The sequence below is a fragment of the Lissotriton helveticus genome, chromosome 7 (genome assembly GCF_964261635.1).
Source record: "Lissotriton helveticus chromosome 7, aLisHel1.1, whole genome shotgun sequence".
NCBI lineage: Eukaryota > Metazoa > Chordata > Amphibia > Caudata > Salamandridae > Lissotriton > Lissotriton helveticus.
In genome coordinates, this window is record NC_136068.1 from 980,688,156 (window position 1) to 980,715,486 (window position 27,331).

A 27,331-nucleotide genomic window follows, 5' to 3' on the forward strand; every position below is an offset into this window, starting at 1 on the left:
TGTGTTGTTTAGACCTTAACACAGAGGTTGCAGACACTTTCAAGTGAACATGCGGATCCTCTTTTTTCCCTATCAGGATGTAGAGTTTTAGTTGCAGTACTTGCACAGCTTTTCTTTGCTGTGGTCTTTATGAGAACATCTAGTTGCAGATGAACTGTTTCAGAAGTTGGCTCTTTTAGCTTGCAAGCCTTGACGGTCAAACCGTTGATTTACACTACTGGCCTGACTTTTGACAGTGCAAAGATGTACTTTGCTGTAGAGGAAGTCCGATTTTGGTGTCTTGTTTCAGGTTTAAGGTGTCTACAGAGGACTCTGTCTCTTCAGAGAGCTCATTTGCTGAGATTTCACAGGTACTTGCTGAACGAGTGCTTAACACTGCCAGATAATTTCTCGATGAAGGATTTACTGGATAGGTCTCCTTCTCACAGAATGATTGTTATGTAATAGTTCCATAAAATCTGCAAGCTCTTCCTGTGTCACTATACCCTCTTCATAGGGCAGTAAGCAATAGTTTGTAGACGGTCATCTTAAGAATGCGGAGATGGTGCTACCTCAAGTTGGGGTTATTCCCAACTTGTTTCTTTGGCTGACAGTCAAAGAGATTGGTTCTCCTTGACAGTACTTTCTAAAGATAGGGTTCAGTAGGTCTTTTTTTAATTTCTCCTTGGTTTACACAGCTTATCGCCAGCAAAATTTGCAGCATTGATCAACTCAGAATAAAATGTTCATTTTCTTCCATTAACAACAACCAATTGGTTTTGAGGCCAGAGGCACCGAAAACAGGTTTTGATCGTGGATTGTGCTAAAAGGGCTACATTTGAGGCCAGTGGTGCTGAAATAGGATTGGCTTGTTTCAAGGTCAAAAGCAGAGTCCTGGTACTTTGTCTGTATCTTGTACTCATAAGGTAGTGCAATCTTCACTACAGTGTTTGCTCTTGGCAGTTTATGGCTTGGGACCACCTTCCCAAAGTAACCTTTCTTTGAGACAGTTTCAGAGATTGGATGCGTATTTTTCTTGATCCATGTTTGATTCAAACTAACAATCTTGGTAGTTCAAGATACCCAGTTCGGGTATCTATGGAGGCCAGAAATCAACAACCATGGCAGGTCAAGGCCAAAGTTAGTGTCCATATAGCTAATACACATTTCAATGACAGCCTGTGTGAGTTGCACAACACTTCATTGTAGTAAGATGGAAGACAAAAATGACACACCTTTGTCAATCCATCGAAGCAGCAACACCATTTAACAAGTGTCCTCCACTAACAGAATAGATTATTGGACTCTTGAAATTCACCAAAGTAATAAACACTATCATAAAAGCCGCCCCATTCATATTCCAGAAGGAAAAAAGGCAACGATCCATGGAGCTGTTGGTTCCTGGATGGAATAAAGTCAAATTACTGAAATGCACTTAGGAAGTGGACTCTTTTTTTTAAGTGTCTCGATATTTCAAAGAATGTAACTAGCATGTTTATGCTGCAAAATACTGACTTCCAAAATTACTAGAGCCTTTTTTAATGCCTACAAACTCAACAATATTGCGTTGACTTCACAAAGTATATGTTATATACACATGACATGGAACTAGCACCAAGATTTAGTTTTAGTAGGGTCCTAGAGAATTGGTTAGCAAGGGCCAGATACATGTAAGATTTTCAGGATTATAGGTGACAATGTAAATGACTTCAATTTATAATCACTGTATTTAAATTAGCCGCATGCAGATTCACTGGAAATCTGTCAGATTTGGCCTTTAAAGATCAACATTCTACAACTCTGCAGTAGAACAAACTGTTCTTTCTTCAAAATAAATTTGCAAAGCTTTTGACAAACAGTCTTACTTCCCCAAAAATTATTTGTTATTTTATGAAACAATTATCATACTTCATAAAAGTGGGTGGGAACCTTTTGAAATAAACCTACTTTTTAACAAACACCTAAAAACCCCAGGAAGGGTGATCTGCTGTTTTTAATTTTCTATGACCAGTACCCATGATTTTGTAATCTTTACAATCACAAAATGAATGACATTTCCCCTTTTTATACCACCACAGGATTGAACGTTGTCCTGTTAAGGGTACACATTTACCCAGTGGCCCTTGGGATGTAGGCTAGCATTTAACAGAAATCAACATTAATTAATAGGCAGGTTTCAGGGGTGATTGGTGGAAATGGGTAGCTTTAAAAAACGAATAAACAAGCAAAAAGAAATTGGAACTAACTTCCCTCCTCTGCCACAGAGCAAATCAATGTGTTGAGAAATAATGCAATCCTCATTTTTAGCCTTTACATCCAGTAGAATAACCCGGTCTAGTAGTAAAAGAAAAAAAAAAAAATCAAGAAAGTGTCAGTTTGGTGGTGCTATAGAATGTGAGTTGGATGCCAGGAACACCTGATGCAGAAAACAGTACAACACCTTTACAAGGCTTTTTAAAAACAAAAGATCGTCTGAAAACTTCTGAGTTCCCATGCAACCCAATGCACCTCTGAGAATACAACGAGAAAAAGTAAGATTTTCAATATGTCCTCCATAGAAAAGTGGGGTTCTGCACAGAGGCCTGACCCTGGCGCAGTGTCATGTTTATATACATTTAATTTTTCAGTGCAGTTAGAGCATGTATATTTTTCTGATAACATTTTTGCAATGCACTGAAATACAAATAGCGGCAATACATATCCAAGTTTAAAGTCTTCGTACCTGAAAGCAACAGACAAGTATAGAAGGTTTGCCAAAAAAAAGAGCTATAATGGTCGTCTCATTTGACTATCACGACCATGCCGAGAAATGCTGCAACTTTCAAACTGAAAACATACCATCGATCCTGAGAAGAGATTCAGACACAATAAGGGTACAACAGCTGACCTAAGTAGGGCGTGCCCTCTCTAAAACAAACACAAGAGACCCACAAAGCAGTGTCTCTATGCTGTTGTGTGGTTCCTGCAAAGAAAAGAATGTGGATACTCACAGTGGCAAATTCCTACTATTTGACAGCTTATTTTAAGGTAACTAATCCCAAAACGTTTCCAGAGTAATTTTTGGGAAAATAAAATATATTCTTTTCATTTCTGTCCCATGTCTTTCTCAAAAAGGAGAGTGTCATTTCTGTTTTAATCCAAGAGAAAGCCAATAGGTACCTCAAAGCTAAGTCTTAGTAGAGAGAGGAAACCAACGCTGCTTTATCAGACTGGCAGATTGTCAGCGCAAGTCTCAATACATTCTAGGACTAGCAGAGAAGCTCTGTTTTTGGCATAATTACTTAAGGAGTACATGTACATGTGAAAGGCCAAGAAGGATTACACTATGAAAGACTAGTGTCAACGTCCATCACTTTTGGAGAAGAGAGAGGCCATGGACATCTCTATTGTGCCAGAAAACGTCAGTGCTTTCGTTGCCTAATAAAACACAATGAGCAAATATTGAGGGTGCGACACTGGTTCTTTCTCGTTGTATGAGGAATTTTGCGCCAGGAATTGTTTGGATATATATATATATATATATATATATATATATATATATATATATATATATATATATATATATATGTTTTTTTCAATTGGTGCGAAGATGGTAACTAGCAAAAAAGTCTGTGCATTAGATAGAGGTGGAAAAAACACTTCAAGACACAACCACTGGATGGCAGGATAACATGTAGGGTGTGAATCTAGAACCGACTCGTCCTCAAAAAAGGTAGGTACACGAGGTGGGGGTCATACCGAAGCAAATAATTAACATTATGGATCAGAGGTATAGGCTCTCTGGATTTAAAATAAAGATCAGTGACCTTTGTACTTTTTTACCCATCTTTTTGCATTTCCCTTAAAGGTGAATAGCAGGGGTTTGTACCTTTGAACAGCACAATACAATGCCACGGACTAGGTTTTTAGTAGCACTCCCAAGTGTCTAACCAATTGTCTTTTGACCTTTGTCCCATTTTATCTCTTTTTGCACAGAACGGTGTTCGGGCTGTAACTCCAGACTCAAACACCCAGTAACTTATAAATGTAGGTGGAGAAAGTCAGACTCCTACGAGGAGTTGACAGACATGAACCGTAAAATGGCAACAATAGTGTTGTTGTGGAGAGCAGGATACTGCAAGGTAGTGAATCCAGATGTAGCCACAGACTGCTAAGCGTATCTAGGAACATTGGGGTGGGGGGGGGGGCTCGGAGAGAATCACAGTTGATAATCCAGGAAATATGTCCCTTAAGTATGAAAACATCATGCAATGGAGTAGAGTAAAGAAGCATCGATATGGATATTACAAATTCCTCTCACATTTAATCCCCTTCCTCCCATACCCTTCTCATATCATCCGAAACAAAATTAAATATTCGCAATACAAATTCTTTCGGAAGTGCATTACATTTAGGTCAGATGTAAAACAGAGTGTATCTGAGATCATCACTACTGCTCCCACCCTCACCAAAGGCTTGCAGCCTTGACAACATGATTGCGTTGTCAGAACCAGACCTGTGAATTAATTTTTTTTTTACATACGCTGTCCAACCGAACTGGCCATTCAGTGGGCACTGATCTAGCCCAGAATTTCCCAGTTCTGTGAACTGTCATCTGCAGAACCATTACATAAAATTCATCAGTCCCATTAATCCAGATGACAATCATGCCTTTCTTCTTCTCAAAACATTAAGAAAAGCTCTGAAGCAGAACACAGCAATCAAGATGTTACAAGAAGAGGAGTCCTTCCAACGAAGAGCCCACATGAAACTTTTTGCAATGCACCCTGAGCTCTGCCCCAAACTCCTCGAGATACTCAAGAATCATTTACAAGACATTCAACTGGAAAATGTCACTACTGGGGCTACCTTACAATCATAAGGTCTCCTTTTCTGCTGTTTCTCAGGTTTCAGACTTTCCTTCTTTGACCCTTGAGCACTGACTATTGTAAGATATGTTTTGATGTCTCAAACAGCAGTATTCCACTGGCCAGAGCAGCGAGTTGTTTGGATACAAACTACGAGAAGGGGTGGGAAAGGAAGCTGCATGGGAGCTAGGTAGGGTCCAGGTGTAGTCGTGCAACGTTCTGGTCCACACCAAAGTCTCCTGTGTCATATCCTGGGACGTCAAAACCGTTTCTTTAAAACGAAACTGTGCGTAACTAAGAAGGCTTCAATGGTTTGGAACTGGGTGTGTTTTTAATGAATCAGGGCAAATTTAGAGCCCACTTTCCATCTGCTCTACTTTACGTCATTATTACATGCCCCATTGTTTCTCGTTATCGTATCCAATGCTTGTCCTTACGTCCCTTTTCCCTAGCTATAGGTCTTGCATATACAAGTTTAGTGCATAGCCTTCCATTCCAGCTTTTAATGCTTTCTCTAATAGGTGAACACGTGGATATCATGCATACAACAGCCTCTATATATTCACAACGTACAGCTGAGTAACTGTCCCACTTTGAGATTAATTTATTTACCCACCTAACAAGCAGCGGAACCACACAGGGTTAGTTTTGCCACTAAAACCTTTCTGTCCCTCGGCCAGCACAAGCAGGTTCCAGGTGAGGCCACATTTACAACATCTGCAGCACTGCCAGCAGTACTCACAACAGCCCAGTTACTTTGTTCAAGTATGTTCAATCACCCAGCATACACATGCCCACCCCAGAAAATAGGTCTAGCTGCTTTGCTCTGTGTCTTAACTGGCCAATGCCAACCACCCTCGCAGGCGGGAATACCCACTGTCCCATGTTTGGCTACGCTGTCATGCGTCCCTTTTTGTCATTACTAGAAACACCCACCTCAGTTGGGAATATTCTGGTCCTGGAATATGATTAACTGATACCGATAAACTTGAATGAAATATACAACTAATGTTCACATGAAAAACAGAAGCACAGTACAATAAACAACCCTGCAGAAAAAAAAAACATTTCAATTGTCGCGAGATACAACAATTTGGTGGCAAGCAGAGTTCAATATTTCACACAAAAGTAAGACCTGAAGATCTAGAACTGGTACTTTTCTGGCAAAAATATATAACTGGAGACAAAAGTATTTTCAAATACCATTATCCTTATTTCAGAGGCTGAAGTTCATTGAGCAACCCTTCCAGCGCAGGGAAAGGGGATGGATTTGTTGAAGTGGAATCCCCCTTACCCTACGGAGGGACTGGGTCAGGTAGATGCTGTTGGCAAGACATGTTGCATTTTGTGGGCTCCTCAAAGAAGCCCAAGTCTTATACCACAGGAAAGACCACATATAGCATGAAGAACCCAAAAAGTATTCCAGACCTGGACGCAAGGCCATCTTGTTGACTCTGCTCTGAAATGTATCACAGTACTTAACAGATGGTATTGCTTAAAGAGATGGGATTCTGGAGCTGGTTGGGAGAACAAGCATGACTTGGGAAATGTACATGTTAAGATGCATATAAGACTGTCAAGGGAAGGGACAGCATGTCTCATCAATCATGCTCGTAGGGCAGTGAAATTTGAAGAGCTGGGGACACAGTCATTGGTGAACAAGTATTGCACAGTCAACAAAAATGTATATAAAAAAGATGTATAAGTTCCAGTTAATTGAAACCACACATCTTAGTTCAGGATCCCAACGAAGAGTTCCAGTATAAAAACGCTCCAATTGGTACATAAATGGATGCCTTGCACTGATTCTACGTTGCAGGTCATGTCAAGAAACCGACAAAGCTTCTCTTGACCCTTCAGCTGGATCAGGCCTCCACACGATGCATTTCTCATCAGTCTGTGACGTTTCACTTGTCTGCTGCTACACAGGTATTGTCTTCCACAGGTATTCAGCTGTAATACTATCATGAGGATTGTGCATTGGAAGACCCACTAAGCCTGCTAGACTGAGGATCCAGGAAATTACCTTTAAAACAGGTAAATTTCTGAGATGGACAACAGGCGGGGAGAGCAGGGATATGTGAAGAGGAGTTTATTCCACTGGGTTAACACATCAGTCGTAAACCTTAAGGAAGCTGTCCTCAGAGGCAAAGTACTCCTGCCTGAGCCACAGGGGCATCAGCAAGTTCCACCGGCTGGTCCCCAGCTTAGTCACTAGGTTCAATATTGCTCAGAATTGCCCTTTCCAAAGCGCAGTGTTATTTCTTGCGGCTATTGAATCTTGGATTATTCTGAATTGCAACTCCTCCTGCACTTTGACCCAAAATGGCTCACTGTGGTGGTGGTAGCACCTGCAGCTACCTGGCGTTTTGCAGCTCTTCTCTCAGCCACGTTGGCAGCGTCTGGCCCATTTTGTACAGCAGTTTTGAGAGCTCAATATTGTGATCCCGATAGTAGTCTTTCAGGAAGGATCTTGACTGCAGAGAGACAGCAAACAGAAAAATATGGTTATGATCATGGAGTGAACAACAACATTTCAGCAAAAGATGAAGAATTCAAGCTCCAGGATAACATATGAATCACTCGCGGTGGACACCTCTGTCAACTGTCCTGCTTTGTTTTTGTGAGTTTGTGCCATTAATGTGGAAGTGTGAAGTTTGTAACTCTGAAAGCTCAGCAGATGGTTGGGTATAAGGGAAGACACCAGTTACTTACCTGTAATTATGGTTTTGCAGATTGAAATTCTTCTTGATGATTCACATACTTTGCACAGTCCCAACATCAAGTGGTTGGGCCCCGAAGTGTTCTTTTGGTCTTCAAAACTTTGTAAGTTTGTGGTTTGGGAGTCAACATGGCTGGAGACCCTACATAACGTCAACCATAATACCACAATGCCCATGTGGTTGTGCCCACCATCTTAGAAGAGTTTTTGCTTTTACCTTCCATGAACCTATTCCTAAGAGGAAGCGGGGGAGTCGCATGTGAATCTAGAAGAGTTTCAAGCTGCAAAGAACAAATTACTTACCTTCTGTAATGCCTTGTCTGGTACAGACTATCTAGCCACAGATTCCTTACATTAGCATTATCCCCAGGCATCAGACTGGATCTGGAAGTTTTTCATGAGCGGTACTCCTGCGTGCTAGTAGATGGCGTCATTCAGCTCTGCATGGTACCGTCCGTGCTGGAAGTGACTTGCGCAGTGCCTTTATAGGTGCCACCTCAGCGCTTTGGCGTCAGTTTCTAATTGAGACTTTCCAGGTGAAGAGAACGGACCCACGAAGAACACGGACCACTGGTGTGTGAAACTACGGCCCTGAAAAGGGAGCAGCCCTGTACCTAAATATCTGTTTGCTGAGTGGGGAGGATGGGTAGGTCAGCATGGAATGTGTGGCTAGACAGTCTAGACGAGATAAGGAGTTACCGAAGGTAATTAACTCGTACATCTGATCAAGACTTCTAGCTGCAACCTCCTTACATTACTATGGATACTCAAGCAATACCTCCCCGGAGGAGGGTCTGCAAACTTGATTCATACTAGGAAGTTCTGCAGGAAATAACAGGCAAAGGGCCCACCCCCGACGGACCTGTATGTCCAGGCAGTAGTGTTTGGTGAACTTGTGCAGCGAAGCCAACATTACAGCCCAACAGGTTTGGGTGGAGAATCCTCCCCTGCTGCTGTGATAGGAGATCCTCCCAAAAAGGGCAGCCTGATCAGAGGACCGTTCGCCATGCTCAACAGCTCGGGATACCAAACTCTGAGCCTAGTCTGGAGCCACATGGGTGACTTGAGCATGGCCGTACCTGATTCTTGAGAACTCTGGGCAGGAGTGGTATTGGTGGGAAAGCATACAGGAGGTCGGAACTCCACTCGAGGCGAAAAGCGTCTCAGAGCGAGAGCAGGCTTTGGACCGCCAGCATGCAAAACTGATGAGATTGCGCATTCTTGGCGGTGGCAAAAAGATCTAACTAAGGCTCTCCTCACTGCTGAAAGAGACCTTAGATCTCCTCCGGTTGGGGGCGCAACCTGTGATTAGTTAGGCATCTACAGCAGAGTTTGCCCGCTCCTGCGTTCAGAGAGCCCACCAGGGAAATGCCCTGACGTTCCAGCCATGTCCAGAGATGTAGGAACTCTTGACAGAGGGTCCAAGACCCCACCCCTGCCGGTTTGTAGCATTACCACATGGCGGTGGTGTTGTCCATTAACACCTGAACTAGCCTTCCCTTGATGGTGGGCAGAAAGGCTTGTAATGCGCACCAGATCGCTTGGCAGTCCAACAGGTTCATGGAGAGTTTGGATTTCGCCAGATACCAGAGTCCTCTGATCCCCACAGCTCATCGATGGCCACCCAAACTCAGAAGGGAGAAGTCTGTCAAAGTCCGATCTCGAGTGGGAAGGGCGAGGGGTCTGCCACGGAGCCAATCCCAGTTCTTCAGCCACCACTGTAGTGTCCGCCGAGATCTGGACCATGTCGGAGAGATTTGACTGATGCTGTTCCCTCTGGAACTTCAGGCCCAACTGCAGAGCCGGCATATGCCAGCTGGCATGTGTTACAAGCAGGAGGCCATGATGCCCAGCAGCCTCAGATACGGTCTCACCAAAATCCAGGGTAGTGACTGAAACATCGGCATAAAAGCCTGAATATCCTGGACTTGCTGCTCGGATGAATAAACTCAAAACTACACAGTCTCCAGAATAGCCCCAATGCAGAGTTTACTGATTTGATTGCTGCTCCTCCCCAAGTGGTTGGTGAGGGGGTACCGGATATTCAAAAGGGCTTGTCTCCTGCTGCTCCTCTAGCTGTTCCTAGTGGCCTCCGTGTTGACCTGTTCAAAGGATCTGTGATTGGTAGTGGAACCCTCACTGGAGAAGCAGGCATTTAGGTGGATTCCAGTGATTCAGGTGGAAAGGCAAATGCTACTTACCAGTATGCATCTGTTCTTGGCATGTAGGGCTGCTGACATTCATATCTTAGCATAGATCGCCACCTAGTGTTGGGTCCGGATGTTTGCACCTTGTTGTCTTGGAAGAGTCTTCGAAGTATCTCAAGATAGGTGACTCCTCCCCTGGACTACAGTGTGCATGGGCATCTTCTCCATCTTCAGATTGTTTTTCGTCATTGTGGCAAAGATGGAGTATAGGAAAGTAAGAGATGACCATGTAAATGTATGTAAGGAAGAGAACCATGCAGCTGTGAAAGGCACCGGGGAGGAGGGTGGGTATAAGAATGTCAGCAGCCCTACATGCAAAGAACAGATGCATACTGGTAAGTAAAATTTGCCGTTCGAGGCATGTGGGCTGCTGAATTAATATCTTAGCATAGACTGTATAGCAGTTTCTCCTCTAGTGGTGGTCGCCTGTATCATCTGCAGTGGTTTGAAAAAGAGTTTTAAGGACAGCCTGGCCACAGTAGCTTGCTGCTTAGCTTGCACGTCAACACAGTAGTGTTTCGTGAAAGTGTGTATGGTAGACCATGAAGCTGCCCTACATATGTCTTCTAAGGGAATATTTCCTAGGAAAGCCATGGATGCCCCCATTTTACGCGTTGAGTGTGCTTTGGGGGAACTGTTAAAGTGCGCTTTTCCTTTTGATAGCATATTTGAATGCATTTAACTATCCATCTGGCTTTTCCTGCTTTGGAAATGGGATTACCCTTATGTTGTGGTGAAAAAGCGACAAATAGTTGCTTTGTCTTTCTGAATGATTTTGTTCTGTCAACGTAATATAACAGAGCTCTTTTAACGTCTAGTGTGTATAGAGCTCTTTCAGCCACAGATTGCGGGTTTTGAAAGAAAATTGGCAATTCTGTGGACGGATTGATGTGGAAAGTGGATATAACTTTTGGCATAAATGTAGGGTTTGTACGAAGCACTACTTTATTGTGGTGTATTTGCATGTAAGGTTCCTGAATGGTTAGTGCCTGTAGCTCAGTCGCTCGCCTGAGGGAGGTAATAGCAATTAAAAATGCCAATTTCCATTTTAAGAATTGTAGTTCACATGAATGAAGTGGTTCGAAGGGGGGTCCCACGAGTCTGGTAAGTACTATGTTTAAGTTCCAGACTGGAGAAGGTGGATGCTTTGGAGGGATAATTCTTTTAAGTCCTTCCATAAAAGCTTTGATAGGTGGGACTCTGAATAGGGACTCATGTTGTCTGTTTTGAAGATATGCTGCTATAGCAGCAGGGTGTAGCCTTATGGATGAGTATGCTAGATTACATCTCTGAAGATGTAGAAGGTAACATATTAAATTCTGGATGGAGGCATCCAATGGGTTGATTTGGTTATTATTACAATAAATAACAAATCTTTTCCATTTAGCTGCGTAGCATGCTCTGGTAGTGGGACGCCTTACTTCCTTGATAATATTCATACATTCTGGAGGCAAGTTAAGATATCCGAACTCTAAGACCTCAAGAGCCAGACCGCTAGGTTCATCTGATTGGGATCTGGGTGCCTGATTTCTCCATGGTTCTGTGTTAGCAGTTGTGGCGAGAGGCGCAGTCTTTGATGAGGAACCACAGAGTTCTAGGAGCGTTGTGTACCATGGCTGTCTTGCCCACGTGGGAGCAACCAGGATCATTGTGAGTGACTGTTGCCTTAGTTTGCGTGCCACTAATGGAATCATTGGGGTTGGTGGAAAAGCGTACGCAAATCTGCCTGACCAGTTCATCCATATCGCATTGCCTTGTGACAACGGGTGTGGGAATCTGGCGGCGGACGGGCATTTTGAGTTTTCGTTTGTGGCAAACAGATCTATGTCTGGATGTCCCCACTTTTGGAAGAATGGTTGGAGAACTTGAGGATGAATCTCCCACTCATGTACCTGCTGACTGTTGGCTTAGTAGGTCTGCTATCTGGTTGTCTATCCCTGGGAGGTGTTCGGCCAGGAGATAAATGTTTTGTGGAATTGCCCACTTCCATATGCTCTGTGCTAGGTGAGACAGTTGCAGAGAGTTTGTACCCCCGTTTTTGGATGTAGTACATGGCTGTCATGTTGTCCGTCCGGATTAACACAGCCTTGTTGCGCAAGTATTTCTGAAAGGCTCTCATTGCTAGGAATATTGCTAGTAACTCTAAGTGGTTTATATGTAGTGTCTTTTGTTTGACTGTCCAGAGACCTTGGACTGTATATTGAAGGAGATGGGCTCCCCAACCAGTCAGTGAAGCGTCCGCTGTTAGTACTACTTGTGGAACCGGCTCTTGGAACAGTCGACCCTTGGAAAGGTTTTGTGGGTTCCACCACTGCAGAGAGCGGTTAGTGCGACTGTCTACCAACACTAGGTCTTTTAGTTGACCTTGAGCTTGGTTCCACTGGCGGGCTAGGCATTCCTGTAAGGGGCGCATTTGAAGCAGAGTATGAGGGACGATGAATATGTAGGAGGCCATCATGCCTATAAGCTGCATGAACACTCGAGCTGGTGGGGAGTGTTGTGGCTGAAATTTTTGAATGAGAGATGGTATGTTGGCTATCCAGGTTGAATTTGGGTATGCCTTTGCTATGGAGGTGTCTATTGTTGCTCCCAGATATTGCTGTAGGTGGGAGGATTGCAGATGAGATTTTGGGTAATTTATTGAAAATCCTAGACTGTGCAGTAGCTGGACTGTCTGTGAGGTATGGCTGGCACACTGTGCGTATGAGTTGGCTTTTATGAGCCAATCGTCTAGGTAGGGGAACACATGGATGTGTTGCCTTCTGAGGTGCGCTGCTACTACTGCTAGGCATTTTGTAAAAACCCTTGGTGCTGTAGTTACCCCGAAGGGGAGAACTTTGAATTGATAGTGCTGACCCTCTATTGTGAACCTGAGGTATCTCCTGTGAGCTGGATGTATGGGGATGTGAAAGTATGCATCTTTGAGGTCTAATGTGGCGAGGAAGTCGCCTTGCTGGAGTAGTGGGAGTACCTGTTGTAGAGTGATCATATGGAAATGATCAGAGAGTATGTATTGGTTCAAAGGTCTGAGGTCTAATATTGGTCTGAGTGAGCAGTCTTTTTGGGGAATGAGGAAGTATAGAGAGTATACCCCTGTCCCTTGATGTTGTAATGGGACTGGCTCTTTGGCACCCTTTTCTAGCATGGATAGCACCTCCTGTTGTAACGTGATGTGTTCTTTGGACATTGGATGGTGTTTGAATGGTATGTTGGGTGGAGTAGAAGTGAGTTCCAGGCAGTAACCATACTGGATAATTTGTCTCATCCACCTGTCTGTACTGATAGCATTCCAGACTGGTAGGAATTGTGTTATTCTGCCTCCGACTGGTGTTAAGTGGTCTGTAGGGAGTGTGAAAAAGTCACTGTTTGGTTGCGTTGGAGGCTCCGGTGTTATTACCACGTCCTCTGCCTTTGTTATTGTTCCCCCTATAACCTCCTCTATTGGAGCCTCTATTAAAGGTGCCTTGTGTAGTGCTCTTGAATGATGAAGAAGTTTGGGATGGGTTGCCTCTGCCTGAGCCTCGAAAGGAGGAGCGACAAAAAGAGCTCCTAGGCTGTTGAAATTGAAGAGCACCCATGGACTTAGCGGTGTCAGTATCTTTTTTCATCTTTTCTAAGATGGTATCAACCGCAGGGCCAAATAAAAAATCCTGATTAATAGGTTGATTGAGTATGGTAGATTGCACTTCATTTTTAAATCCTGAAATTCGGAGCCAGGCATGCCGGCGTAGCAATACACTAGTGTTGACAGACCTAGCGGCTGTATCAGCTACATCAAGGGCGCATTTTATGGATGCGTTAGTGATTAACTTCCCTTCCAGTATTAGGTAGTTTGCTTTTGCTTTATAGGGTTCTAGTGGTAGCTGAGACCTCATATAAAAGGGGTCTGTAGGGGACGGTTTGTATTTTTTCTCAATTCTTGGATTGAGGACACGCGCTCTGGCTGGGTCTTTAAAGATGTCTGGTGCGTGCTTTAGAACTCCTTTTAGCATGGGGAGTAAACGTACACTCTTCTCTGATGTTGGGAAGGTATTAAAGAGAAAATCCTTCTCTATAGGGTCAGTGTGCATGTGTACGCCATGATACTGAGCTGCTCTGTCCACTAGTTGGTTAAAAGCGACAGTGTCGTCAGTAGGAGATGGCTTTGGGGGGTATGGAGAGGGATCGTGTATGGGTTGTGTATAATCTGTGTCATCAGGATCATTATGGTCACTCCACGTGTCATCCTGGTTGTCTTGATCGTCAGGTTGTACAAAATCATCCTGAGGATCTTCACCCATGTCTTCTTCCTCCTCATATTTTACAGGTGGAGGAGAATATGGCACATAAGGCATGTTAGGAGTGAAAGGAGGAGGTGTGAAAGATCTTGAAGGGGATGTGCCAAAGTCCTTTTTCTTAGGAGGAACAGAAGAAGGGGCTTCAGTGTCTAGTCTTCTTTTGGTTTTATTGTAGACGGATATATGTCCTGTATCGGGGTCTATATACAGTCTTGTTGTTCTGGGTACACTGGATCTGGATGAAAAAGCTCTTCCTCTACTGTCCGTGGCTTTGGCGCCGAGGATTTTGGGTCGGTCGCCTGCTTGTCTTTATTCTTTGTTTTCGGGTGAGTTTCGGACTCGAGGACCCTTGGGTGTGGCGCTTTTTTCAGCTGGACAGATCTGTTCGGGTCGAGTGTCTCTTTAGGCTGGACGTCTTCTGTATGATGGGCAACCTTCTTTGGCGTCCCGAAGGATTAGAAGGGAAAGACATTCGCCAATTTGTAATTGATTTGTGTGTGGAAGCCTTTCCTGAGCCTACTCAGTGGAAGTGGGAGTTTGAGCTCCAAAGGGTGCATAGATTTCCTTTTCAGCAGCGGGGCGGTGCTAGAGGGGCAGAGGCCAAACCTAGGGTAATAATGATTTGTTTGAGCAACTTTTTACTCTGTGAGCGCCTATATGACTTAGCGCGGCCGGATCGTAAGAGGAGAGCAAAGGGTTGTGATTTCTTTGTGACTACTGTCAGGCCACAGTTCAACAAAGGTGGCGCTTGAGTCAGCCGATTTCGCTGTTTCAAGCGAAAGGGGCGCAAGCCTTTTTACTAAATCCTTCTAAGCTTAAGGTTATTCACAAGGCAAAAACACTATTCTTTACCTCTGAGATAGCTGCAAAGGATTTTTTGGGGACACTTTAATGGGCAATAGGCTATTGTTGTAGTACACAAAGCTTCTATCTCATTTTGTTCCTTTATTCAGGGGGGAAGGGGGGCACTCACTCCCCGTCACCAATAGAGACTATTCAGTCCCTTTGCCCCATTTGGGTGGGTTTATGGGTAGGTGGGGGTGGGGGGCAGGGGTTGTAAGAGGGAGGGTGTTGGGGGGTTGCGGGGCAAGGAATACAATGGTGGGGTGGGTGCACTTTAAAGACGGTAAGGTGTGGTTGAATAAATGTATTTCAGCATCATTATGCTTTCCCGAGTTTATAGCATCAAGTAATGCATCAAATAACGTGTTGGGATGGAAATCGTTGAGTTCTTCAGTTATGTTAAAACAACTCTTATTTAAGGATGGGTAAATTTGCTATTTGCTCATGGAATATAGGTGGTTTGAACAATAGAAAAAAAAGAGGGATCATGGCCCAGATCCTTAAAACAATGAGGATAGAATTGTTGTCTGTTCAGGAAACCCATATTGCATGGAATAACAGGGCATGGTTAAAAGATTTGGGTCTGGAACTTGTGTGTTGCACACGGCAAGGATCGACCACAAGAAGGGTTGCCATTCTGAAGAAATTTGGGTGGGGGCAGTGCAAGCGTGTCAAGGCAGATTCATATGGTCGGTGGGTGACGTCACTGGGGTTGGTCTCACCCGGTGCGGGTAACTCATGGTGTCACCCCCTCATGACTTACCGCATGGACCACCTCTGTCGGAAATGTACGGTGCTAGGTACTGTCTTACTCCCTCTAGCTCCCTCTCTCTGTCTAGCTCCCTCTCTCTGTCTTACTCCCTCTAGCTCCCTCTCTCTCTGTCTTAGTCCCTCTAGCTCCCTCTCTCTGCCTTACTCCCTCTAGCTCCCTCTCTCTCTGTCTTACTCCCTCTACCTCCCTCTCTCTTGCTCCCTCTAGCTCCCTCTCTTACTCCTTCTAGCTCCCTCTCTCTCTGTCTTACTCCCTCTTGCTCCCTCTCTCTCTGTCTTACTCCCTCTTGCTCCCTCTCTCTCTGTCTTACTCCCTCTCTCGGTCTTACTCTCTCTAGCTCCCACTCTCTCTTACTCCCTCTAGCTCCCGTTCTCTTACTCCCTCTAGCCCCCTCTCTCTCTCTTACTCCCTCTAGCTCCCTCTGTCTTACTCCCTCTAGCTTCCTCTCTCTCTGTCTTACTCCCTCTAGCCCCCTCTCTCTTACTCCCTCTAGCCCCCTCTCTCTTACTCCCTCTAGCTCCCTCTCTCTCTTACTCCCTCTAGCTCCCTCTCTCTGTCAAGCGCCCTCTAGCTCACTCTCTCTCTGTCTTACTCCCTCTCTCTGTCTAGCTCCCTCTCTCTGTCTTGCTCCCTCTGCCTCCCTCTCTCTGTCTTACTCCCTCTAGCTCCCTCTGTCTAGCTCCCTCTCTCTCTCTCTTACTCCCTCTAGCTCCCTCTGTCTTGCTCCCTCTCTCTCTATCTTAATCCCTCTAGCTCCCTCTCTATCTAGCTCCCTCTCTCTGTCTTGCTCCCTCTAGCGCCTTCTCTCTCTCTTACTCCCTCTAGCTCCCTCTCTCTCTGTCTTGCTCGCTCTAGCTCCCTCTCTCTATCTTACTCCCTCTAGCTCCCTCTCTCTGTCTAGCTCCCTCTCTCGCTGTCTTACTCTCTCTAGCTCCCTCTCTCTCTGTCTTACTCCCTCTAGCTCCCTCTCTCTGTCTAGCTCCCTCTAGCTCCCTCTCTCTTGCTCCCTCTAGCTCCCTCTGTTTCCCTCTCTCTCGGTCTTACTCCCTCTAGCTCCCTCTCTCTCTGTCTTACTCCCTCTAGCTCCCTCTCTCTCTGTCTTCCTCCCTCTAGCTCCTCTCTCTGTCTTCCTCCCTCTAGCTCCCTCCCTCTCTCTTACTCCCTCTAGCTCCCTCCCTCTCTGTCTTACTCCCTTTAGCTCCCTCTCTCTCTACCTTACTCCCTCTAGCTCCCTCTCCTTGTCTAGCTCCCTCTCTCTGTCTTGCTCCCTCTAGCTCCCTCTGACTCCCTCTCTCTCTGTGTCTTACTCCCTCTAGCTCCCTCCCTCTCTCTTACTCCCTCTAGCTCCCTCTCTCTCTGTCTTACTCCCTTTAGCTCCCTCTCTCTCTATCTTACTCCCTCTAGCTCCCTCTCCTTGTCTAGCTCCCTCTCTCTGTCTAGCTCCCTCTAGCTCCCTCTCTCTCTTACTCCCTCTAGCTCCCTGTCGCTGTCTAGCTCCCTCTCTCTCTGTCTTACTCCCTCTAGCTCCCTCTGTCTCCCTCTCTCTCTGTCTGTCTTACTCCCTCTAGCTCCCTCTCTCTCTGTCTTGCTCCCTCTAGCTCCCTCTTATTCCCTCTAGCTCCCTCTCTCTCTGTCTTGCTCCCGCTCTCTCTGTCTTGCTCCCTCTAGCTCCCTCTCTCTATCGTACTCCCTCTAGCTCCCTCTCTCTCTATCGTACTCCCTCTAGCTCCCTCTCTCTCTATCATACTCCCTCTAGCTCCCTCTCTCTCTGTCTAGCTCTCTCTGTCTTACTTCCTCTAGCTACCTCTGTCTCCCTCTCTCTGTCTTACTCCCTCTAGCTCCCTCTCTCTCTGTCTTTCTCACTCTAGCTCCCTCTCTCTCTGTCTTTCTCACTCTAACTCTCTCTGTTTTCTTACTCCCTCTAGCTCCCTCTCTCTCGCACATTAAACCCCGGGGGTGGGGGGGCAGGACCCCCCCCCTTTTACACTCTCTGCCGCTTTCATGTGGTTTCTCTTTTAAAGCTTTTCAAGATGCAAAAAGAAATTTGTGTACAAGGCACCAGCGAGTTTGTAGACGTGACAATTTTACGATATGAAACAGCTAAAGTAAAAGCTAATTTCCAAGCGGTTAATACCCCCCTCCCCGGCCCCCCCTCTTTAGCACCGTGTCTTTTTCCATATAAATGGCGGGGGCCCCTCATTACTACACTTTTCAAACTTTAACTAATGAGAACATTTTAATTCGAATAGGTGAGAAAATATCTCGGTTCGCTGTTGTTTTTAAAGCGGATCGAGTCTCTCCGAGGCCTTCGGGTGCGGTGCAGGGGGTGCCATGTACAGAGGCCTGCTGGGGGGGGGCGCAACCAGATGGTGTCACCCCCATGTGAGGGTGTCACCCGGTGCGGTCCGCACCCCCCGCGTGACGCCGTTGCTGAGGATAGATGGCCTTGTGGAGACTATTTGTTCTTTGTATGGTCCCAACTCCGATGATCCTGATATTTTGAACGATCTTAGCATCGAACTGGCTACCTGGCCATCTCCATTAATCTTATGTGGGGATTTCAATCTTCACATGGGAGGAGATCTAGATATACGGGGTAATTATCTGTAACATGGTAAAAAGAACAAAGTCTTCAAAGCTACCAGGGGTCTCCTTAATGATTTCGGATTAGTAGACGTCTGATGGTTGAAAGGACTGGGTGCACCAGGAAATACTTTTTATTCTGCCCCTCATCAAAAACATGTACGACTGGGCTACTTTTTTATATCCACAGAACTATCAACTAATGCTAGGTTTAATATCCAACCTAAAATAATCTCTGACCACAATCCGATTATTTTAGAATTAGAATAGAAACGTTGTATGGGTCCCTGAAAAAACCTTGGACATTCGAGCGTCAACTTTTAGCAGACCCTGGTTATTGTAAACAAATGTGTAAGTGGATAGCGGAGTTTTTTTAACTTAACTGCGGGTCTGCTTCAGTTGGTATGGTATGGGATGCGTTTAAGTCAAGCGTGCGGGGAGAGACCTTAAGTTACTCCATTAATAAACAACGTAGATTAAGGGCAGAATATGTTGATGAGTTGAATAAACTTCTGCATTTAGAAACTAACTTCATGCTGGCAATCAGCAGCGGTCAGGATTGTGATCAAATTTCGACCGATCTTGCTGTTCAGAAAACGAGGGTGTATCAAAATGTTGCTACCAAGCTAGCAGCCCAAATTGCAGTACATCGATCTGACCTTTATGAGGTGGGTAGAACTCGGGCGGTTACTAGCTAAAAGGCTACGGCAGAAAGAGGTAGCCAGGAGGATAGACTCTATTAAGGATGAGCAGGGGCAACTCCATGCGGAACCTGCGAAAGTGTTGGAGATCTTTAGCAAATTTTATAGTCATCTTTATATGAATGAGGATACCATGGAAGTAGAAGGGATTTTATAGTCATCTTTATATGAATGAGGATACCATGGAAGTAGAAGGGAAAGTAGCAGACTTCTGGGGGGATAAGGAGTTTCCTAATTTAACTGCCGAACAAAAAGAAGCGCTAGATGCTGACATTAACTGTGAGGAACTTGAGGCAGCAATAGTATCTCTTGCTGTCGGGTAAGGCGGTGGGACCAGATGGGATTCCGTTGGAATTTTTCAGAACCTTTTTGCCAGTTTTGAAAGATCAAATGTTGGTGACGTTTTTGGTTGCACAAAGGGGAATAGCCCCACTGTCATGGCGGGAATCTATCATTACGGTATTTAAAAAAAAAAAGACAACCCCCCCCCTTGCCATCTTCCTACAGACCTATCTCGTTAATCAACGCCAACAGTAAAATGTACTCCAAAATTTTAGCTGGGCGCCTATCGAGGATTATCACAACTTTGGTCTCATAAATTTAGCATGAGTTCATTCCCTGCCGGGATACTGCTGATCATGTTCGGTGGGTGATAGCGTTGATAGACTGGGCAGAATCAACAAAGACTACAATGAATATGCTACTTACCAGTATGCATCTGTTCTTGGCATGTAGGGCTGCTAACATTCATATCTATTGCATAGATCGCCGCCTAGTGTTGGGTCCGGATGATTGCACATTGTTGTCCTGGAAGAGTCTTCGAAGTATCACGAGATAGGTGGCTCCTCCCCTGGACTACAGTGCGCATGGGCATCGACTCCATCCCCAGATTGTTTTTAGCCATTGTGGCAGAGATGGAGTGAAATAGTCTAAATGATGTCCATGCTAATGAGTGAATGCATGAAGTATCTGCAGCCGCTACGGGCACCGGGGAGGAGGGTGGGCGATATGAATGTTAGCAGCCCTACATGCCAAGAACAGATGCATACTGGTAAGTAGCATATTCAGTTCGAGGCATGTGGGCTGCTAAATTCATATCTATTGCATAGAATACATAGCAGTCCCTCCATTAACGGCGGCTGCCCGTGCCAGCTGCAGAAGTCTGAAAAAGTGTTTTGAGAACAGCCTGTCCTACAGCTGCCTGCTGTTTGGAGTGTACATCTACGCAGTAATGCTTTGTAAATGTATGTGGTGTAGACCATGTGGCTGCTCTACAAATGTCTTCCAAAGGAATGTTCCCCAGGAAAGCCATGGAGGCCCCCAACTTACGTGTGGAGTGCGCTCTTGGGGGGACCGTTAAAGTACGTTTAGCTTTTTGATAACAAATCTGAATGCACTTAACGATCCATCTGGCTATTCCTGCCTTGGAAATAGGGTTGCCTTTGTGCTGGGCTGAGAAGGCAACAAAAAGTTGCTGTGTCTTTCTAAATTGTTGTGTTCTGTCAATGTAGTACATTAGTGCCCTTTTGACGTCCAACGTATGGAGCATTCTTTCTGCTACTGTTTGTGGGTTTTGAAAGAATGCGGGCAGTTCAATAGTTTGGTTGACATGAAACTGTGACACCACCTTCGGAAGGAACTTGGGGTTAGTGCGGAGCACTACCCTGTTTGAATGAATTTGTATGAATGGCTCTTGTATCGTGAGAGCTTGCAGCTCACTAACACGCCTGAGAGATGTAATAGCAATGAGAAAGGCCACTTTCCATGTCAGGAACTGAATCTCGCATGAATGTAGCAGCTCAAAAGGTGGGCCCATCAGTCTAGTGAGGACCACATTGAGGTTCCACACAGGAGCTGGTGGTGTCCTTGGAGGAATGACTCGTTTCAGTCCCTCCAGGAAGGCTTTAATGGCAGGCACCCTGAAAACAGAGAGATGCTGCCTGTTCTGGAGATAAGCTGCTATGGCGGATAAGTGTATCCGAATGGAAGCGTAAGCTAGATTGAATTTGTAAAGATGTAACAAATAGCAGATGATGTTAGGAATGGATGCATCTAGCGGGTCAATGTGATGTTCTGTACAGTAAATGACAAACCGCTTCCACTTTGCGGCATAGCAAGCTCGGGTAGTGGGCTTCCTTGCCTCTCTGATGATGTCTATGCATTCAGGAGGCAGGTTGAGGTAGCCAAATTCTAAGATCTCAGGAGCCAGATCGCCAGATTGAGCTGTTGCGGATCTGGATGCTGAATGTCGCCATGGTTCTGCGTCAAGAGCCTGGGTGTGAGGTGCAGCCTTTGATGCGGTACCACGGAAAGTTCCAGAAACGTGGTGTACCATGGTTGGCGTGCCCACGTTGGAGCAACCAGGATGAGCATCATCGAGTGTTGCTTTAGCTTTCTTGCCACCAGCGGAATGAGAGGCCGTGGGGGAAAAGCGTACGCAAATTTGCCTGACCAGTTCATCCATATCGCATTGCCTTGCGATTGTGGGTGAGGGAACCTGGCGGCAAAGCTTTGGAATTTTGCGTTTTCCCTTGTGGCAAACAGGTCTATCTCTGGATGACCCCACTGCTGGAAGTACGGGTGGAGTACTGATGGATGTATCTCCCACTCGTGCATTTGATGGCTGTACCTGCTGAGCAGATCCGCCATCTGATTGTCCTTGCCCGGGAGGTGTTCCGCCATGAGGAAGATGTTCCTCTGAATGGCCCACTTCCACATGCTTTGAGCCAGATGAGACAGCTGTGGAGAGTGTGTACCTCCCTGCTTCTGGATGTAGTACATGGCTGTCATGTTGTCCGTCCGGATCAACACGACCTTGTTGCACAGATGTACTTTGAAGGACTTGAGTGCCATGAAGATCGCCATCAACTCCAGGTAGTTGATGTGCATCTTTTGTTGCTGCGCTGACCACAGTCCCTGCACTGTGTAGCGGAGCACATGAGCTCCCCACCCCTGGAGAGATGCGTCCGTTGGTAGGATAATCTGTGGCACAGGCTCTTGGAACGGTCGGCCCTTGCAAAGGTTGTGTGGATTCCACCAATGCAGAGAGTTGTATGCCCGACCGGTCACCAACACTAGGTCTTTTAACTGTCCTTGAGCCTGAGTCCACTGATGTGCCAAGCATTCTTGGAGCGGACGCATATGCAACCTTGCGTGCGGGACTATGAAGATGCAGGAGGCCATCATGCCTATCAACTGCATGAACACTCTCGCTGGTAGGGAGTGTTGCGGTCTGAACCTTTGGATGAGCGACTGAATGCTGTCGATCCTCACTTGGTTCGGCTGAGCTGTAGCAGTCAGAGTATTTATTGTCGCGCCCAGATACTGCCGCACGTGGGAAGGCTGGAGGTGCGACTTTGGGTAGTTCAGTGAGAAACCTAGACTGTGAAGGAGGTGAATGGTGTGGGACATGTGTGCGGCGCACTGGTGTTCTGACTTTGCTTGAACCAGCCAGTCGTCTAGGTAAGGGTAGACATGTATATTTTGTCTCCTGAGGTGCGCCGCCACTGTCGCCAGGCACTTGGTGAACACTCTGGGGGCAGTGTCACTCCGAAGGGTAGGACTTTGAACTGATAATGCCTGTTTTGGATGGTGAACCTGAGGTATTTTCTGTGGGAGGGGTGGAGTGGTATGTGAAAATAAGCATCCTTGAGGTCCAAGGTTGCTAGGAAGTCCCCTTGGTTTAGCAGGGGAAGAATTTGCTGCAGTGTTAGCATATGAAAATGTTCTGATAAGATATACAGGTTGAGGGGGCGTAGATCCAGAATGGGTCTGAGGGATCCGTCCTTTTTTGGGATGAGGAAGTACAGGGAATAGACCCCTGTTCCTTCTTCCTCTACTGGTACGAGCTCTATTGCGCCTTTTTGCAGCATCACGATAACTTCCTGCTGCAATAAGTGCAAGTGCTCTGCCGACATAGGACGTTGTCTTGGGGGAATGTTGGGTGGAGTGGATGTCAACTCCAAACAATAACCGTATTGGATAAGTTTCCTCACCCACCTGTCTGTGGTGATGGACGTCCAGACTGGCAGGAACTGCTGGAGTCTCCCCCCGACAGGTGTTGGATGGTCGGGGGGCAGTGACAGAGAGTCACTGTTTGTTGGCGGCAGAGGAACGGGAGCTGTTGTTGCCTCTGCCTTTGGCACTGTTTCCTCTGTAACCCCCTCTACCCTGCTTTGGCTACGAGGATTGTGCGGCACCTTTAGTGAATTGCGTCTGCTGTGGCAAGTGTCCTCTGTTAACACCACGTGCACCTGAGCGACGAAAAGTGCTCCCTCTGAATTGCTGAGACTGAAGCGCCCCCATAGATTTAGCGGTCTCATTGTCTTTTTTAATCTTCTCGAGGGTGGTGTCAACGTCTGGGCCAAACAGTCTGTCTGGATTAACAGCTGGTTGAGTATAGTAGTTTGAATGTCAGGTTTAAACCCTGAGATGCGAAGCCATGCTTGACGCCTTAACATCACGCTAGTGTTAATCGCTCTAGCCGCTGTATCTGCAACGTTAAGCGCACACTTAATTGCAGCGTATGAAATGAGCTTGCCCTCCTGTATTAGCATCTCAGCTGCCTCTTTAAACTCGTCTGGAAGGTGTTGAAGGAGCTGCTCTAGGGTGTCGTAGTGCGCCCTATCATATCGTGCCAACAGGGCCTGTGTGTTCGATATGCGCCAGATATTGGCTGCTTGTGCAGCCACCCTTTTACCAGATGCTTCTAGCACTTTCGACTCTTTGTCTGGGGGAGGAGCTTCACCCGTCGTCTGGGAGTTCGCCCTTTTGCGGGCATTGGCGACCACCAAAGAGTCCAGAGGCAACTAGCCCCGAATATATGCTGGGTCCCCAGGTGATGGTCTGTATTTCTTTTCTATACGTGGGTTTACTACCCTTGCCCTGGTGGGTTCCTTAAAGATTTCAGGTGCATGCTTAAGGACCCCTTTTAGCATTGGAAGTGTTTTAACAGTTTTTTTCTGCGGCAGAGAAAGTGTCAAACAAAAAATCTTCTTCCACCGGGTCGGCATGCATGTCCACATTATGATTTGCAGCTGCCCGTTCAATTAAGGCATTGAATGCCGCTGAATCCTCAGTTGGGGATGTCCGTACACCAGAAACCTGTGGGTCCTGTACCACTTGTTGGCCTCCCTGGTCACCAGTGTCCACCCATGAGTCCTGCTGCTCATCAGGGGCATCGTTATCTGGGAAATTGTACTGGTCATCCTGGTCATCGTCATCTCCCCCTGAAGCATTGGGAGAAGGTGATGAGCTCCTCCTTGGTTGAGGATGAATAGGTTCAACAAGGGCAGGAAGGTCCTGTTCTGGCCTTTTTTTCTTCAGAGGTATGACGTAGGAATCCAATGGTTGTGAAGTAATCTTTCGCTTATAGAGCGTCAATTTCCCTGTATCGGCGTCGATATAATGCTCAGATTGTTCTTCTGGAGCTTGATGTCGACCCAAATGTCCACTTAGCATTGAGTGTTGTGAGGCTTCTGTGTCCTTTGACACCGACCGGGGTGCAAAGGCCTTCGGTGCCACCTTCGGCGGCAGAGTGTAGAGGATCTGCGCGGAAGGTTTCCTTGGTGCGTCCACCAATTTTGGAGCCGACGGCGTGTGAGTTGTCGACGGCAAAGTTTTCTCCCGAATACGTTTGAGGGAGTCGGTGACTTGCTTTGTGAACGAAGCGGAGGGTTTAGTTACCGATGACTCATGGCCGTCACCATCGGAGGACCCCAGCGTCGACGAGGTGTCCGTGCGTACTCGAACCTCAGACGCATCTTCGACCCCAATGGTCTTGGCCTCCTTCCTAGGCTTAGGCGCCGATGCCGTTGGTTTCGGACCGGCATCTTTGTGCCGTTGCGTAGGGCCTCCGGACTTCGGCTCGGGGCTCTTTGTGGACTGCGCTTCGACCGGACGTTTGCCTGTTGGCGCCGCAGTCGCGACTGATGGTGGTGCGACAGTCTTTGTGGAGCAGCCGTGCTCGACACGTGTTCGACGACCTTCTTAGAGGTCTGCTCCTTGGGCACCGTACGTAGCGGTGCTGGCTCGACAGCCTTCTTAGGCTTCGGAGCCACTGAAGGCGACGGAGTCGATGACGTAGCAGGCTTCTTCAGTTTCGATTGTTCGTCGGCCATCGTTGTTGACGTCGAATCCGAAGGTTTCGGTTTCGATATGCGCAATGGCGGCTCCGCTGGTGTGTCCGTGGCCGGGCCAGAAGGCGGGGCCGGGGATTGCGGTGCATGGTCGTGGGTAAGGCAGAGTGGCGATCCCGTGACTGGAGCCATGTAACTTTCGGGGCATAGCTCTTCCTCTGAGCTATCTTCCGCGGCCACATAAACTTCTTCGTCGTCCCCTACCTCCTCGACGTATTCAAGGTCCTGGCCCTCGACGGTTTCTCCGGAATCGGCCTCGACCTCCGTCGATGGTGGTGAAATCTGCAGACGATGGCTTGGGCCTCCTGCTTCGGGGTCGTCGAAGATGTCGTCGGGTGCCAGAGCCGCTCGCTGGGCCTCAAGTCGCGCCGCGCGCCGAAGCTGGAGCGTCTTCTTTGACCTGAACTTTGAACAGGCCATACAGCTGGCCTCGTCGTGTTCCGGCGAGAGGCATTTGTTACAGACTGGATGCACGTCGATGTGTGGGTACTTCGAACCACACACGGGGCAGAACTTGAACGGACTCCGTTCCATCGTAGTCTCGTCGGGGTCTTGCTGCGACGACAGGGCCTCGATGTCTGAAGAGTTACTCGACTCCGCAGAAGACCGACTCGTAGAGTCGAATGAAGCACGAGACCGAACGCGAACAATACCGACGAGGTAACGAAGGCCTTTTGGCCTTAAAGAAGTAGTGTTTTTCGATTCCGACTAGGAGACGTCGAAATCACATCCGAACCCAATGGCGGAAAAAAACAATCTGGGGATGGAGTCGATGCCCATGCGCACTGTAGTCCAGGGGAGGAGCCACCTATCTCGTGATACTTCGAAGACTCTTCCAGGACAACAATGTGCAATCATCCGGACCCAATACTAGGCGGCGATCTATGCAATAGATATGAATTTAGCAGCCCACATGCCTCGAACTTGTAATCACCCCGTTGGATGCCAAGAAGGCATTCAACAGGGTGTCTTGGCCATCCATATTTATGGGAGGTTCTATGCCTGAAGGGGTTTGGGCCTGGTATGTTGCAAGCAGTGAAGTCCTTATATCAGTTCCCTACTGCTTGTAATCGTTTAGCAGGTAGGGAATCGGATCTCTTCACAATTACCGGCGGTACACGACAAGGATGCCTGTGTTCGCCCTTATTATTTGCCTTATATATTGATTTTTTTGTCTAAATTAAACCACTCTATTGATATTAAACCAGTCAAAGTGTGTGATATTGAGTATGGAGCTTTGGCATATGTGTACGATATTGTGATCGTTACCACTGAGCTGGCTTCCGCATTGCCAATAATTGAAGGGTTGGCATTAAAGTTTGGGCTCCTGTCCGGGTACAAGTTAAATTTAACTAAAACACAGATATGTATCAGTGGCAACCCTCCTGATGGTATATCTACCGTCTCAGAAGCCACCTACTTGGGAATTAAGCTATGTTTACCAATTAATAAGATCCCGAGATAAATATGAATCCTGTACTAAATAAAGTGAACCTAACGTTAGAGCGAATTCATGTATCTCTGCATGGGAGGTCGAATGTCTTAAAGCTGCTTGTGCTGCCCAAATTTCTTTACATGTTTAGAACCATCCCACTATAATTTCCAGTATCCTGCTTTAAAAGACTTGAGAATATTAGCTCTAGATTTTTGTGGGGCTACAAAAGGCACAGAAGAGCGTACAAAAAGATGGTGCTGCCTAGAACTTGTAGGGGTTGGGGTATCCCGCATTTTTTGTTGTATTGTTGGGTGGCAGTTTTGCAATTTATTTCCCCTTTGGTTGTCGGAGATAGGGTTATGTCTTTGCCTTGTCGTAGCCCTTCGATTTATGAGTTTGGGCAGGGTGAAGAGGCCAATAGCTGTTTGGGTAAAGTATTGGAACCAAGTAACTTTAAAAAAAAAACTACATTTAAATTTCAGAAAGCAGCCTATGCTGTCTGGAGGCAGGTCAAGCGGCATTTGGGTCTTTCGGATGTAAATGCTTATACTCCATTGGAAGCCGCTGATGTACTTCCTCTGATCTTTCTAGACCAAACTGTATTTAGGTGTCGTCAGAAATGAATTCGTCATTTAGGAGATCTCTGTCCGGATGGTCAACTCTCTGCTTTCACAGACCTACAAGCACAATATGGCCTGTCAAAACATGATTTTTTCAAATATTTGCAAATTCGTAGCTTTATGAATACATTAGGCCCGGGCGTGGTGTCTCAATTTAGAAAAATTTCTTTAATAGATCGGATGGGGAAAGGAATGTCCATAGGTGTTT

At 46.4% G+C, this 27,331-nt stretch overlaps 1 protein-coding gene across 1 annotated transcript in view; it reads right to left on the reverse strand.

Moving 5' to 3' along the window:
* Nucleotides 1-4,256: 4,256 nt before the first annotated feature.
* The window catches only part of NDST1 (N-deacetylase and N-sulfotransferase 1), a 379,742-nt gene continuing 356,667 nt past the window's right edge, over nt 4,257-27,331 (reverse strand). The window contains exon 15 of the mRNA XM_078653600.1: nt 4,257-7,303. Within this exon, the coding sequence (XP_078509726.1) occupies nt 7,184-7,303 (120 nt within the window). The 3' untranslated portion in view covers nt 4,257-7,183. The remainder of the gene's footprint in view (nt 7,304-27,331) is intronic.